Source organism: Harpegnathos saltator, unplaced genomic scaffold, assembly GCF_003227715.2.
Source record: "Harpegnathos saltator strain DR-91 unplaced genomic scaffold, Hsal_v8.6 scaffold176, whole genome shotgun sequence".
NCBI lineage: Eukaryota > Metazoa > Arthropoda > Insecta > Hymenoptera > Formicidae > Harpegnathos > Harpegnathos saltator.
In genome coordinates, this window is record NW_020229957.1 from 1,693,363 (window position 1) to 1,708,049 (window position 14,687).

General features: G+C 28.8%; 2 protein-coding genes, 2 long non-coding RNA genes and 1 pseudogene across 4 annotated transcripts; 2 read left to right on the forward strand and 3 right to left on the reverse strand.

Moving 5' to 3' along the window:
• Positions 1-333: 333 nt before the first annotated feature.
• On the reverse strand, positions 334-2,287 carry LOC105180774 (KIF1-binding protein homolog). Its single transcript, XM_019840296.2, has 2 exons — positions 2,098-2,287; positions 334-1,907 (listed from the first exon to the last, which is right to left on the reverse strand). The coding sequence occupies exons 1-2, from the start codon at positions 2,144-2,146 to the stop codon at positions 334-336; spliced, it is 1,623 nt and encodes a 540-aa protein (XP_019695855.1). The 5' UTR covers positions 2,147-2,287.
• Positions 2,288-2,568: 281 nt separating this feature from the next.
• On the forward strand, positions 2,569-4,655 carry LOC112588062 (putative nuclease HARBI1; annotated as a pseudogene).
• An 897-nt stretch (positions 4,656-5,552) lies between these two features.
• Positions 5,553-6,845, reverse strand: LOC112588225 (uncharacterized). The gene is made up of 4 exons (XR_003112694.1): positions 6,812-6,845; positions 6,556-6,746; positions 6,030-6,062; positions 5,553-5,924 (listed from the first exon to the last, which is right to left on the reverse strand). It is a non-coding gene; the product is annotated as an uncharacterized LOC112588225 (long non-coding RNA).
• Positions 6,846-7,167: 322 nt separating this feature from the next.
• On the forward strand, positions 7,168-9,723 carry LOC105180773 (uncharacterized). The gene is made up of 4 exons (XR_849570.3): positions 7,168-7,331; positions 7,604-7,699; positions 9,305-9,464; positions 9,575-9,723. It is a non-coding gene; the product is annotated as an uncharacterized LOC105180773 (long non-coding RNA).
• Positions 9,724-11,979: 2,256 nt separating this feature from the next.
• On the reverse strand, positions 11,980-14,473 carry LOC105180775 (protein KBP homolog). The gene is made up of 2 exons (XM_011137054.3): positions 13,742-14,473; positions 11,980-13,668 (listed from the first exon to the last, which is right to left on the reverse strand). Exons 1-2 carry the CDS (start codon positions 13,788-13,790, stop codon positions 12,026-12,028), a joined length of 1,692 nt encoding a protein of 563 aa, XP_011135356.1. The 5' UTR covers positions 13,791-14,473; the 3' UTR covers positions 11,980-12,025.
• Between the last annotated feature and the right edge of the window lie 214 nt (positions 14,474-14,687).

Below are 14,687 nucleotides of genomic sequence, written 5' to 3' on the forward strand. Positions count from 1 at the left end.
GAATAGTTCTCGAGATATTTTAATGTCTTCAGATAAATCGTGCACCCTGTATATACACATATAAAATAAAGTACATTATATTATAATAAATATATAAATAAAAAATATGATAAAAAACAATATTTCTGCATAAAAATTATATTAATTTATATAATTATATAATTTCGAAATAATTTTGTAAATATGGAAATTCCCATATGTTCCTATTTTTTCATATTAAACTCTACATGTTTGTGAAAATCGATTACAATAAATGTTCTAGAAATCTCTTTGAAATATATTTTACATTTAAAGCAGATATAACTTGATAATTTTTGTCAACTGCTTCATTTATCAATCCGAAATTTCAGCTTTATGATTATCAGTATACAGTTGAAAATACATCACACTTTTTTTTACTAATTGTTCAATCTCTAATAATTCTTTTGCATTTAAATCTTCATTCAAATTTCTTAAATTTTCGATTATTATATTTAACACGATGGAATTAACGACTCCTATTTCAAAGCATACAAAACTACGAATAACATTATCATCTGCCTGTAATGTTTTCAAACAATTCTCTAAAACTTCTATCCGCCGTTTTTGTAGTTTCATCTGCTTTATTTTGTCAAATTCATAAAATGCTAAATATTTGTATGCTCTGGAAACACATTGTGCAATTTCTACACGAACTGTTGCCTCACCCGAAATCGATTTATCTGCCTTTAAGTAATTAAGCAATTCGAGAATACGAACAAAAATTCTTTTAGCATCATTATAGTTTGTAATGTAATTATCTTCGTCTATATAAATAATCTCTTCAATTTTATTCTTACAGTCTATATTCGGAGACATTAGTGATTCTGTCAATTGTTTAACAGACATTGTTGCAGATTTTGATATAGAATTATTTGTCTCACAAAGATTGTCTTCTCTTTTCGCTTCTATAAATCGTTCCCTCGACGTATATAAAAGCACAAGTCCATATCGCACCCAATACATGAGAATAGAAAAAATGGTGCTTTTAAGGTTCATATAGATTAATTTCTGCTCTCCAACTGACATCGTTTGTATTAATACGGAGAAATATAAAGAAAAATATGCTCGTATCATAATGCACGCAATATTAAGATACATTTTACATTTGTTAAAACGATTACGTGACAAAAAGTATTCAGCTAATTTTATTGCTTCTGTGGCCCATGATACATTATCGATTAATGCTGGTATATATTTTAATTGCTTTTGTAGTAACTCACACATATATGTGGCAATTTGATCCATATCTATCAGTTCAGGTTTGATTTTGTTTCTTAATATAAATAAAGACTTTAAAGTACCCATATATTTTTTATTTAATAAATATATAGGATTTAAATTCGTTTTGATATCTATAACAGTTATAATATTGACAGGAGCAGGAAAATCATCCTGCCCTTTCGTGTATGTGTGATATATCTCAAATGCTTTTTTTGAGTATTGTAAAGATCTCATTGGATTCTCTAGTTCTATATAAATGTAGCTCAATTCATTAAGAGTCTCTATTGCTCCAAGAATAGCTTTGCAATCCAATTCTTTGTTCTTTAATAATGTCATACTTCGCATAAGAAAAAATTCGCCTGTACGCATACATTCTGGGTCTGTTATGTATTTTGGAAGTTTTAAATGATATATGCGGATAAAAGATTCAGCAAGAATTATAATGTCACCCAATTTTGGATTTTCTAAATGGTTTATTTCATAATAATGTTGATCTAGATGTCCTTCTAATCTTTTGACAGATTCTATAATATTATAAATTTTGTCAGCTGAAGTATTTAAAAGATAATGTAATTCTTTTAAATCTGTAATAAGTTTTTGAGTAAAGTCTATTGTCTTATCTTCGATATTCTTGATATTTTCAACTGAATCTTTGGTGACGGACGCTAAAAATATTTACATAATTAAGATAATGTATGTATGTGATCAATACCTAATTCGAGAGAGACCCCACAGCACAAAACGCCCAAGGGATACTCCTGGGATGTCCTAAAAACGTAGGGATGTCCTCAGGACGTCCTGAGGACGTCTGTGCCATGTGAGACTTGAATGCAGTATTTTTTGTTTCTATTTTACCTGAGTAAACAGAATTTTGTTCCTGATCATTTATGTTTTCAGTTGACATTTTTAACAAAACTGGCTTTGGATGTTCGATATATGTAAGAATTCTCCGTAGTACTATTATATGGAACTATATAATTCGCACAGCCAGTTAAGAGTTTTCACACATAATTTGCCGTTACCATAAACATAAAACGTAAATAAGTTGAAGAACTAATCAGGATATTGCTTTAGATTTAGATATTCTAGATAAAGATAATAGAAGTGACAATAAATTTGGCTGTATAAGCAGAAATAACTAGGATTCAACTAGTAAATTATAGTAATGAAAGTTAGTGATTAGTTTCAGTCCATAATAGGTGCAATAAATTTTCAAATCTTTTATTCTAAGCTTTATAACTTCTGGCAGAAACATAGAAAAAAAAACTAACATTGAATGCGAATGTTCGATGTTCATATTCTTGTTCGTTATAGTTCATTTCTATTCGTTTTTGTAACAAACACTCGTATTCGGCTGAATTTAGTGTTCACCAGACATGATGCAAAATGTCTGATCGGTCTATACCCACACAGCACAAGCGACTGTTTGCCGACTAAAGCCCTTTGTACAATGCCAGGCAACAGGCAATAAGAATAAAAATAGGCCAATCACAATAGATTATTCTTGTAATAGTCGGCATTTTTGAGTCAACTTAAAGTCGATTGTTTAAAGTCGATTTTTAGTCGACTTGTTTTAAACATTCTGGGCTGCGTTCCAAAACTTTACTCGGTCAACTCTATGGATTCGTAGTGGTTGGAGAACAGAGTAGAAGGGAGTAACGTGGGTTAACTCGGCGTTTTTGAACGGGAAGTGTTCTCTAAATGCGGCACAGATATATATATATATATATTTATATTTATATACATGAATGTGAATAATACGAAGTTATTTATTCTTATTAATGAAATATTTAGAAAAGTGTTATTTACATATATGGACAACAATGAGAGCGAAAGTGAAACAGAAGAAGAAATATATATGCTGACGGAAAAATTACATATAAGAAAAAAAGGAAAGAAGAATGTACATATTGAAGGTTATGTGAAAATCGTTGTTCCAAGATTTTCAACAGGACAATTCAAACATTTTCGTATGACCCTAGATACTTTTCATGTATTGGAAAATATATTAAGTCTAAGACTATCTAAAATAAATATTATAGGCAGATCCTATATAAAACCAAGAGTGCAATTACTTGCAACATTATGGCTGTTGGCAACTCCTGATTTATACAGGTAAATATTTTTTATATAAAATATATCTATATAAGTTATCTATATAATTAATACATATATAGTTATTTGTTTTTTGGCATGCACATGAATAAGAATATTCATAATAAAGAACATTTATGTTGTTACAGATCTGTTGAGCTTAAATTTGATTTAGCCAAATCATCACTGAACCATTGTGTAAGACGTGTTGTTAAAGCTCTTTATGATATAGGAAGCAATTTTATCAAATGGCCATCTGTGGATCACATAAATGTTATAATGGAGAAGTTTGCAAGAATAGCTGGTCTTCAAAATGTTATTGGTGTTATTGACTGTACACATATTGAAATTTCAGCACCATATGTAAATATCTACAACATTATTTTATTTTATTTCCAACTTAATATTTTTTTATTTTCATCATCAAGAAGTTGTATTAATGTTAATATTAGTTATTTATTTTATTATGAAGATAAATGCTCAATCTTATCTGACAAGAAAATGCAGAACATGTAGTTACACTTCAAGCTGTATGTGATACAGACCTACATTTCATTGATTGCTTTGCTGGATATCCTGGGTCGGTAAGTGATATTAGAATTTTCAGAAATTCTGATTTGTGGCAGGCTATTCATAGAAATCGTCGCTTATTCTTTCCAAATGAGGAATTTATTATAGGGGATAAAGCTTATCCCTTACTGAGTTGGTGCTTAATAGCTTTTAAAGATAATGGCCATTTGACACAAGTAAGTATATTTTATAATTCTAAAACCAAATATTAAATTATTCTAACTTAATTTGTTGAAACTATATTGATATGGAATTTTTTGCTCGTTCTCTCTCCCTCTCTCTCCCTCTCCCTCTCTCTCTCTTTGTGGTATGTGTATGTTTCTTATATTTTTATTTTATATATTTTTTTCTTACAGGTCGAAAACAATTTTAATCATATATTATGTCAAACCAGACAAACAATTGAGCGAGCATTTGCATTATTGAAAGGCTGCTTTAGACGCTTCAAATATTTGCATATGGCATGCATTGATTTGATACCAGCAACTATATTAGCCTGTTGCGTCCTTCATAACATATGTTTAAACTCTGGTGAAGGAATAGAAACTTATCTGATTGAAGAAGAACAAAGAAGGGAATGTGATGCAGAGCAAGAAGAGCATCATGGACAAGTTGAAGAACAATATGACAATGACGGTGTAATAAAACGCAATAACATTGCACGAAATTTATTTAGAGAAAGAGTATAGTAACCTGTGATGTTATCAATATAATTATATTTCAATATATTTTTTTATTTTATATAAGAGAAATGAAATATTACATGCAGAAGCTATGTGTACATAAATAATATAAATAAAACTTAAATGAAATACAATCCTACAATTGTGTATATACATTCTTATTATACACATAAGATGGAAAATGAGTAGAAAACTTAGCTATATTTATTCTTATCTTTATAAAATATAAATATATTTTATTTGAGATGTATTAAATGTTCAACGTTTAAAACAGTATACATCATTTATAATCTTTATTAAAAAAACGAAATCTCTACCATACTTTTATTTTAATATTTGTGTTATATAAGCTATTGGAAGCAAAAATCAATTTCCTTTCTAATTTGAGTTAATATTAAAATAGGGATACAAAACAGCTCTTTTGTATGTCAAATCAAATTAGAAAAAAGATTGACTTATCAATTTTTCTCTCAACAATTCATATATTACATATCACTTTACTTTTATATTAGTCTTTGAAATATTTTAACAGATATATAATCTTTTACATTAACAGATACTTAACTTTTTTCTCAATACAACTGTCTTATTAATTTTCGAAAAACAACTTCGCAATATTAATTCATATAGTTAAAAACGAAAATCGAATAGCAGTCTATTACCTTTAGAATATTTTCGAAACAAAAAATTAAAAAGTGAAATGAACAAGGAAGTATGTTAATATTGAAATAAATAAAGAAATTATAATTTTTCCAGAAACTTGCTCATAAATTCTTTATAGGTTGCTAAAGCTTCTTTTTGTTGTTCTATGTTCTCTTTATGCCTGCGCTCTCTTGCTTCTTCATTTTTCTCTAATTTTTCTTGAAAATATTTCCATGATTGCAAATTTCCGTTTTTTTTCTTCTTTATTAATGTTTATCAGATTTATTTATTAGGATTTATAGGATTTATTTCAGGAACAGATTTCAGGATTATCAGAATTTATTTCCTTGTCTTCTGTTGTTGATATATCTCTTTTACAAAGATTTGACGCAACAGCTATAGGCATCACACTATACGATCTTCTATAAATTTTGTTCATTTCGTCGTAGTACTTACATTTCTTCAACGATGCCCCAGACTGGGCATTGTGGTCCTTTGTTTTCATATAAATTTTTTTTAAATTTTTCCATTTATTTTCCACCTGTTTAGCTGTATACATATAACCTTTTCCATTTAGGAATTCAGTAATCTTTTTCCACACGATATCATTTCTCACTTTATCATTTTTGAAAAGGTTTGCGTTTTCTGTCCATAATGAAAAGAGCAACATAATTGTTGAATGTTCCCATATAGCTGTAAATATGGAAAAGTGCATAAGATTAACAAAATAGTTAATATCTCAAAACTAATAAAAATAAAATATATGATATATATAAAATATTAATATATTGATCTTACCATGATCCCTGTCTTCACAAGAAAGAGAAATATCTGTAAACATAATATATTAACAACAAGAACGTTAATGAAAAATTTTATGATTAATATTTAGGATTAATATAAATGAATAATTACATTGTAAAAAATATATCAAATAGTTATTGTAAAAAGTTTAATTCATTCTTTTATCTCTTAAAAAATTAATAACAAAAAATATATCTTCTTTCGTTTTCTCTTGTATATTCGTAACTTTTATATTTTCCTGTGTATCTGTAACTTTTGGAGATATATTAAAAAATTTATATATTTCTGATAATTTTGGTACAGTAAAGATAGTATTATCTGTACAAGTAAAAGTACAAACACGCAACATATTAAGTTATGAATAAATATAATGATACAATAGGTGGACTGGTAACTAACAAATACCATTGTAAATAAGGAATGTGTGTATATGTGTCCTATTGTCACTAAAAAATGTTTTATAATTATACATAATCTAACCTAATCTAACCTTAATATAAGATTAATACTTCTTACTTACCTCTCTTGTCCTATCCATTACATGTACCTATCCATTATTAACAATGAATCATTTTTCTCTACTGGTATTCCATCTTTATCAGTCATTACAATATGTATTCCTTGTATTAAATTAGTCATATTAATTTTTTTTCTGTATAATATATCCAAGAAAACTCAGAAAAAAACTCAGAAGAAAACTCAAAGAAGTCACTAAACACGAACAAACCAAATTCTAAGATCGTTACTTAATTTAAATTTGCGCGGTTCGAACTTACTCTTGTAACCCTCCTCGAAATTAGAGTTATAAGAGTTAACTCCGGGTACTGTCTACTTGGAATTTTTGAACGATTAGGCTCCGCCCATTTAGTAAATTACACCACATTTTGGAACGACGTTGAGTTAACTCCGCTACTCCGAGTAGAGTTTTGGAACGCAGCCCTGAAGTCGACTGTTTAAAGTCGACTTTTAGTTGACTTTTGTAATCAATTGAAGTCCACGTTTAGTCAACTATTTCTAAAATGGCTTTTTGTCAACTTTAACTACCCACATGTACCAACATGTACCTATTAGAAATCCATTAGACATCATAGCTCCATCGATCTATTAAGGAGGCAAAGAATAAGTAATCAACGTGTCGTTCTTTCATATACGTTTCATAACAAAAGATATTGGAACAAAAATCGTATTTGATTGGTTACCACTTTACCGCCTTGCTGCATTGTGTTCGTAAAAGTCACAATGTGACAGGCATCACGCATGTTGAATACAAAGCAAATATACAGTTCACGTTAAAACGTAAGTATTCATCTCAATGTTCAAGCTAGTCATGTTAGATAAAAATTTAAACACTACTTAACTGTATAATAAATATTTGACAAACTAAAGTATATGTGTATATGTGTATATAATATGCCGTTTTCTATAAGATAACCTCACATCCTATAAATTGTTATAATTATTAAGGATAACACATTATTATATATATTATATATATATTATATTATATATATTAAGTGTAACACATTATTATATATAAATATAAATAATCTTCATAAAATTTGTTACAGCGTTGCCACGAAAAAACTGTGGAGAAATAAATTTGTTCTATCTGCGACTGAGAAATAAGGTGCAATAAGTGAAATACTTATCATTAAAAATATAAAGTAAGTGCATAACATTTCAGAAAATAATTTGTTAGCAATGTGACACTTATATCCTATTTTAAATGAGTGTATATCTATATATGTTGAGTATCAGTACAACAAATATTTACATTCTTCTTCCAAAATGTCGAAAAGACTGTCCTTGTTTATATATTTTTGCTGTCTCACACAACAATTTAACTCTTTCCACAAATGTTATATGTACTGTAAACTGGGGATATATAGAATAATTTGAAGATACCTATATGGAATGATCTATTTTGATTTCCATTTTCCATGTATATTCTCCTAGTTTGGTACCATGATGTCGGTTTTATAATTCTAACTTCAAAATATGCAATGGTATCATTTTAGAAGAATATAAAGTGGAAATAGATAAAAACAGATCATTATATACAGGATGTCCCATTTTAAAGGACCCACTCAAATATCTCAGAAACACTGTTAAATAAAAAAATGCTTAAGACAAAAGTTGTTTAGCTTGAAGGAGGACATAGGACAGCGATAGCATTTTGTTTATAGATAGCGCCACTTTCGACATATTTACTGATTATCAATTTTCTTAAATGGAAATCCAAATTTTTTATTATATCATCTTTTTCTATCAAATAATTTGAACAACTTTTGTCTGAAACATTTTTTTATTTGCTTAATATATTTTGAGATATTTAAGGGAAACTTGATAACTTTTCCAACATTTACTTTACGATATCTCGCTAACTATTCGTCGAAAGAAAAAATAGTATTAGACTTTTTTACTTTATTTACTATCAAGAATATACTACTATAATAGTACCCTAACTTTTATTAATTTAATAATTTTGAAATTTCCAAACGTCGATAAGTTAATAAAAGTTAGGACACTATTATAGTAATATTCTTGATATTAAATAAAGTAAAAAAGTCTAATACTATTTTTTCTTTTGACAAATAGTGAGATATCATAAGGTAAATGTTGGAAAAGTTACCAAGTTTTCCTTAAATATCTCAAAATATATTAAGCAAATAAAAAAAATGTTTCAGACAAAAGTCGTTTAAATTAATTGGTAGAAAAAGATGATATAATAAAAAACTGGGATTTCTATTTAAGAAAATTGATAATCAGTAAATATTTCGAAAGTGGCGCCATCTATAAACAAAATGCTATCGCTGGCCTATGTCCCCCTTCAAGTTAAACAACTTTTGTCTTAAGCACTTTTCGATTTAACAGCAGTATTTCTAAGATATTTGAGTAGATCCTTTAAAATGGGATATCCTGCATATCCCTGGTCATTTCATATGTTCCTGATTTATTATATATATAAGGACAAGTTAATCATGTAATTTATAACAATGGCATTCACCTGCCAATGAGATTAAAGACCCTTGCAGTGTCAGACACAAGTCAATAAGAATAAAATTTGACTAATCGCAATCGATTATTCGTTTGTAAGTTTTCTTACATATTCTCAAGAATTCTTATATATATATATGTATATATATATATATTCTTACAGTATATTAATTAAATTTATTAATATAATTGCTTAAAATTATCAACACAAGCAACAAATATAACGAATTTGCAATAAAAAATATACATCATACCATTTATAATTGTTACAGATTGAAAATATGTCACAAGTGGGTGGAGAAACAGTTGCAAAAACAATAAGAAACATTATGTCGCAACTTATTGGGCACGAAGTTGCTCTAAAATATTCTTGAACAAGGCAGAACAAAACGTTGCCTTTAAGAAAATCGAAACTGTCGGATTCAGTAATTGGTATTACTAAGTTTACCCAATATTTTTACTTTGATTTAAAACAGTTATTTATTGTCGTAAAATGTTATTTATTGTCGTAAATATATATATATCAATTATCATATTTTTAGCAATTCTTTTGAAGACAAACCAATGTACAATTAGCGAGATTGAATCTTGTACTCAAGAGTGGTTGCGACGATCTGGCGACAGAATGAGAGCAATATTAAAAAAATAAATTTTTCTCCGTTTCGTTCTTGTTTATTTTCTTATTATATAGTTTTATTGTATATAGTTTTGTTACGTATAATGAAAATTTATTCATGTTTATTTTCTTATTATAACATTTTATTATAATATAATCTTATTATGTGTAATGAAAATTTTAATCAAACCGATTAAAAAATATATATAAAAATGGATCTTTTGAATTTATTATATCTGACTAATTTCGATTACGTCAAGTTAACTAAAAGTCTACTTTTAATAAAACAACATTGATTAAAAGTTGATTTATAAATGCCGTATTGTTGACTTAAAACTGACTTCAAATTACCATAAAGCAGACTTCTAAGTCGACTGACTAACGGTCGACTATAGTCAGGACTATAGTCAGGACATTTGCTGGCTGTTAGTCGACTATTAGTCGGCATTCAGTCTAACTTTGAAGTCGACTTGAGACTTCTTCTGCCGACTTATAGTCAACTAATAGTCGACTTGATGCTGTTTGGGTAATTATTACAAGTGCAAGTTTCATTTAATACTTCAATAAATTTTTATTTATGTAATTATAAAATTGTATCTTACCCTGCTTCTGAGCAATTCTTCTCCTATGTACAAGTTTTCTTTTTTTATTTTACTCTGATAAAGTCGATTTTCTAGATTTCATAATAATTCTATTTTTATATAAACTTCTGTTAAAATTGCTTCTTCAATCCATTCCATTTGTTTCTTTTATAATAACTTTTATAATAATTGCATAATTATAATCATTATAACTATTTACATGCATATCATGAACAAATAACGTGCAATACATAGCGAACATTAGGGAGTTCTTCCTCTCTCAGATATCCTCTCTTAGATATGATAAACGTAAATCGTGAATGTTATTCGCTCAGAAATAAGGAGTTTTTGCAATACCATCTCTCAGATACGGTAAACGTTGATTGTGAATGCTATACGTCGCGTACATTGCGATGTTATTTCTAAGCGAGTAACGTTTATGATTTACGTTTACTGTGAGACGGTATTGCAAAAACTCCCTAATATCATTCACAATCAACGTTTACAATATCTGAGAGACGGTATTACAAAAACTCTCCATTGAACAACGAATGCGTGTCATATTCGGGTCTACGCATGAACTTTCTTTGATAAACCATTTTACCAACCAATCAAATGTTCTATTCGTATTTGTTAATGCATATACATTTTCCAAACTGTAAACCAATTTAGAACTGTAATATCCAGTTGATTATTTAATTGATTTGTCCTACGAGAAACTAATGAAATGTATAAAGTAAATATATATCGATCATTCGAAAATTATATGTACAAACATTATATATAAGAAGATTATGACATAATAATACTTTTTTGGATAAAAATAATGCATATACATATATACATATATATATATATATACACAAGAAGTACTGAGTCTTTAAGAAATATCAATAATAACAGTAAATTCTAGTCTCATAGACTACATAGAGAAGATGACATCGATTATGTATTTTATCTGAATAGAATAAAAGTACTTATCAGGACTTTATTCTTACTATCAATGCGTTTTATTAAAATATACTTCATTAAAATACCTTCACAATGTATTCATAAAAAAAATCTATATTCTGCATATCTTTAACAATGATGCTATCCAAATAACGATACAATCTGACACACTGTTACTAGTTTGGATGGGAATAAAGTCCTGACAAGTATCTATATTTTGATTCAAATAAAACACATCATTGATGTCATCTTCTCTACATAATCTATGAGACTGGAATTTACTTGTCATATTATTGATATTTCTTAGAGGTAGGCTCACACATACATACATACACAGTACTTCTTGTGTTCACATTATATTATTCCATATTTTATATTATATTTTACCTTATATTTACATTTTATTTTATTTTATCTTACCTAATAATTAACTTGTTATCGCAAAACCTAAACAAACGACGTACGGACTTGTTTATATATTGTTTAAATGTATCAGCGTCTAAAGGAAATACAATCAAATTAACATTATTGCAGAATTCAATCATATCTATATTTCTTATAGCTACAAAAAGATATATAGCATATTTCTCATGTCTTGTCTTTTAAATTGTTAACATGAGAGTCAAAATATTCCTTAAAATGCCACTTATGTACAATTTCTAATTATAAATTCTTCTGTAATATATAATATTTGTAAAATATTTGTCAGTCAAATATAAATATTTTCAAGAACATCATAAGAACTTAAACAATAATAATAATACCAAACAATAATAATAATAATGGCAATAGGATTTATTTATGTTTGAGATAGTCTGTGATAATAAATTATTATTAAAGTATTATTAAACTTGTGCAGTTAAATTCAAAATAGAAAGAAATTGATAATTTTGATCAACTAGTCCCTTTGTTAATGCATGTTCTACAGCAACTAAATGCTTAATATATAGTTGGAAATAGGTTACACTGTTGTTTACTAATTGGTCAATTTCTACTAATTCTTCTGGTGATAATTTACTAGCTTTTAAATGTTCTATCTTTATATCTACAATAGTGGAATTAATAACTGCAAGCTCAAACCATATAAAACTGCAAGCAATTTCATTATCTTCTACATTTAATGTTTTTAAGCACTCTTCTAAAACATCAATCCGTCGTTTCTGTAGTTTTATTTGGTTGATTTTATCATGTTCATAAAATGCAAGATATTTGTATGCTTTAGAAATATATTGTGCAATTTCTGTATAAACATATATATTATCTGAAATAGATATATCAACCTTTATTTTATTGAGCAACTGGAGAATATTTACAAAAAGCAGTTTAGCATCGTTATAGTTTGTAATACAATTATCTTCTGTTATATATATGTATTCTTGATATTCTTCATCAGTACATGTAAACATTAATGATCCTGTGGATTGTTTGATGGACTGTGTTGTGGATTCTAATTTATAAATATTAGCCTCTAAAAAATTGTCTTTTCCTTCTTGAATTAATAATTGTTTTTTTGATAAAAATAAAAGGGTTAAACCATATTTCACCCAGCATGTATTAATAAAAGAAATGATAGATTTATATCGAGTATAGAGACATTTCCCTTTGTCATTGGATTTTTCTGCATATCCTTTGTAATAATTATTATAATATCTTTCCATGGTAATGGAAGCAATAACAAGGTGATTTTTACATTCAATGAAGCGATTGCAAGATAGAAAGTATTCAGCTAATCTTATTGCTTCTATAGCCCATGATACATGGTTTATAGTTATTGGTATATTTCCTAATTGTTTTTTTAATAACTTATGCATGTACATTACAATTTTCTCTATATCTATTTGTACTTTTTCCTCTTTCTTCTTTAATATTATTAAAGATCTTAAAGTATCCATATATTTTCTATCCAATAGATATACAGTATTTGATTCAACTTGGAGATCCAAAATAGTTAAAATATCAATAGGAGAAGGAAAATTATCTTGCCCTTTAGTATATGACATATATAATTCCAATGCCTTATATGAATATTTTACAGATTTCTCTGGGTATTCTAATTTAAAATTGATGTAGCTCAATATATTAAAAGTAATTATTGCTACAAGAATAACATTGCTATCTAGTTCTTTATCCTCTAGTAATAGCATACTTTGACTAAGAAAACATTCAGCTATAATGAAATGTTCATGTTGCGGTTCTTCATCTTCCATAAGTTTTATATAACACATACTGATGAAACATTCAGCAAGAACTACAACATCATTCACATTTTGATCTTGCGAAATGGTTACTTCATAAAAATACTGTTCTAACAGTTCTTCTGCTCTTAGTATAAAATCTTTCTGTTCAGTAGAAAAGTTATCTTCCTTTCTGGAAATATCTTGTAATTGTTTTAAGTTGGTACAAAGTTTAACAAATTTCTCATTTAAGCTCATCGTTATACTCTCGATGTTTTTTGTATTTTCTGCAGATTCCATTGTTGTGACGAGCGCTAGACAAATTCATATAATTAGGATATTGTAATTACTACATAATGTTATGAATTCAGCATTTTTCTTCTTTACCTGAAGAAACAGGATCGCATTTCCGGTCGATAATGCTTTCGATGGACATCTTTAAGGAAAAAGATTACCTTCAATAATCGATATGTACACAAGGGACTTCCCGAGTTATTAAATAGAAAAACAACATGGTTCATGGTTCAATAGATGGCTCCAAACGGATCAATTCCGTTCCTACGCCAGTCATCGTTTCAAGACGAAAACGTGTGAAAAATTATATAATCTGATTGGTACGTGCAAGGAACTTGGCTATCTCCTGAGAGGCTGGGAAATTATTTGTATCAAAGGAGTCCGTTTCTAGAGAGTTTGGACCAGAACACAGACTTCTACATAACGCATAATACATAACGCATAAGAGGACTTCCGTTTCCGGCGGCGTAAAGTATAGGAGAGGGTTTCTAGTAGAGTGAAAAGAGGAGAGAAAAGGAAAGTGTAGGGGACAGAATTGGAGGAGGGGGGAGGAGAGAGTGTGAAGAGAGTGAGCGGGAGTGGAGGTGAGTGGAGGCGAGAGGGGAGAGAGAGAGAGAGAGAGAGAGAGAGAGAGAGAGAGAGAGAGAGTGGAAAGGGGGTGAAAGATACGGGTGAGAGAGTGAGGTTAGGGACGGATAGAGAAGAGCAGGGAAAGAGAGTTTATAGAGGGGAGAAAATAAGAGAAAGGATACGGGCAAGGAGTATAGGAGCAGATAGAAGCGAGGCAAGAAGGAGAAGGAACGACATCTGTAGGAGAAAGGAGGAAGGAGGAAGAGAAAGGAGCGAAGTTTAAAGGAGAGAAAGGGGAAGATAAGAATGGAGGAAATGGGGAAGGAAGAGAGAAGTAAGGGGGAGGGAAGAAAAGGGAATGGAGGGGTAAAGGGGGGAGGAGGGAGGGAGAAGAGGGAGCACGGGAATGATAGGGGAGATGTGGAAAAGAAAAAGAGAGAAGGAGGAGGAGATGGGATTTATGAAAAGT

What these genes read in the sequence shown, in the direction of transcription:
- LOC105180774 (XM_019840296.2), bottom strand. Translation starts at nt 2,146, where the DNA reads ATGTCAACTGAAAACATAAATGATCAGGAACAAAATTCTGTTTACTCA. An exon ending in ACAAAATTCTGTTTACTCAG is followed by an intron (nt 1,908 to 2,097) that starts GTAAAATAGAAA and finishes AAATATTTTTAG; the next exon opens with CGTCCGTCACCAAAGATTCA.
- LOC105180775 (XM_011137054.3), bottom strand. Translation starts at nt 13,790, where the DNA reads ATGTCCATCGAAAGCATTATCGACCGGAAATGCGATCCTGTTTCTTCA. An exon ending in ATGCGATCCTGTTTCTTCAG is followed by an intron (nt 13,669 to 13,741) that starts GTAAAGAAGAAA and finishes GAATTTGTCTAG; the next exon opens with CGCTCGTCACAACAATGGAA.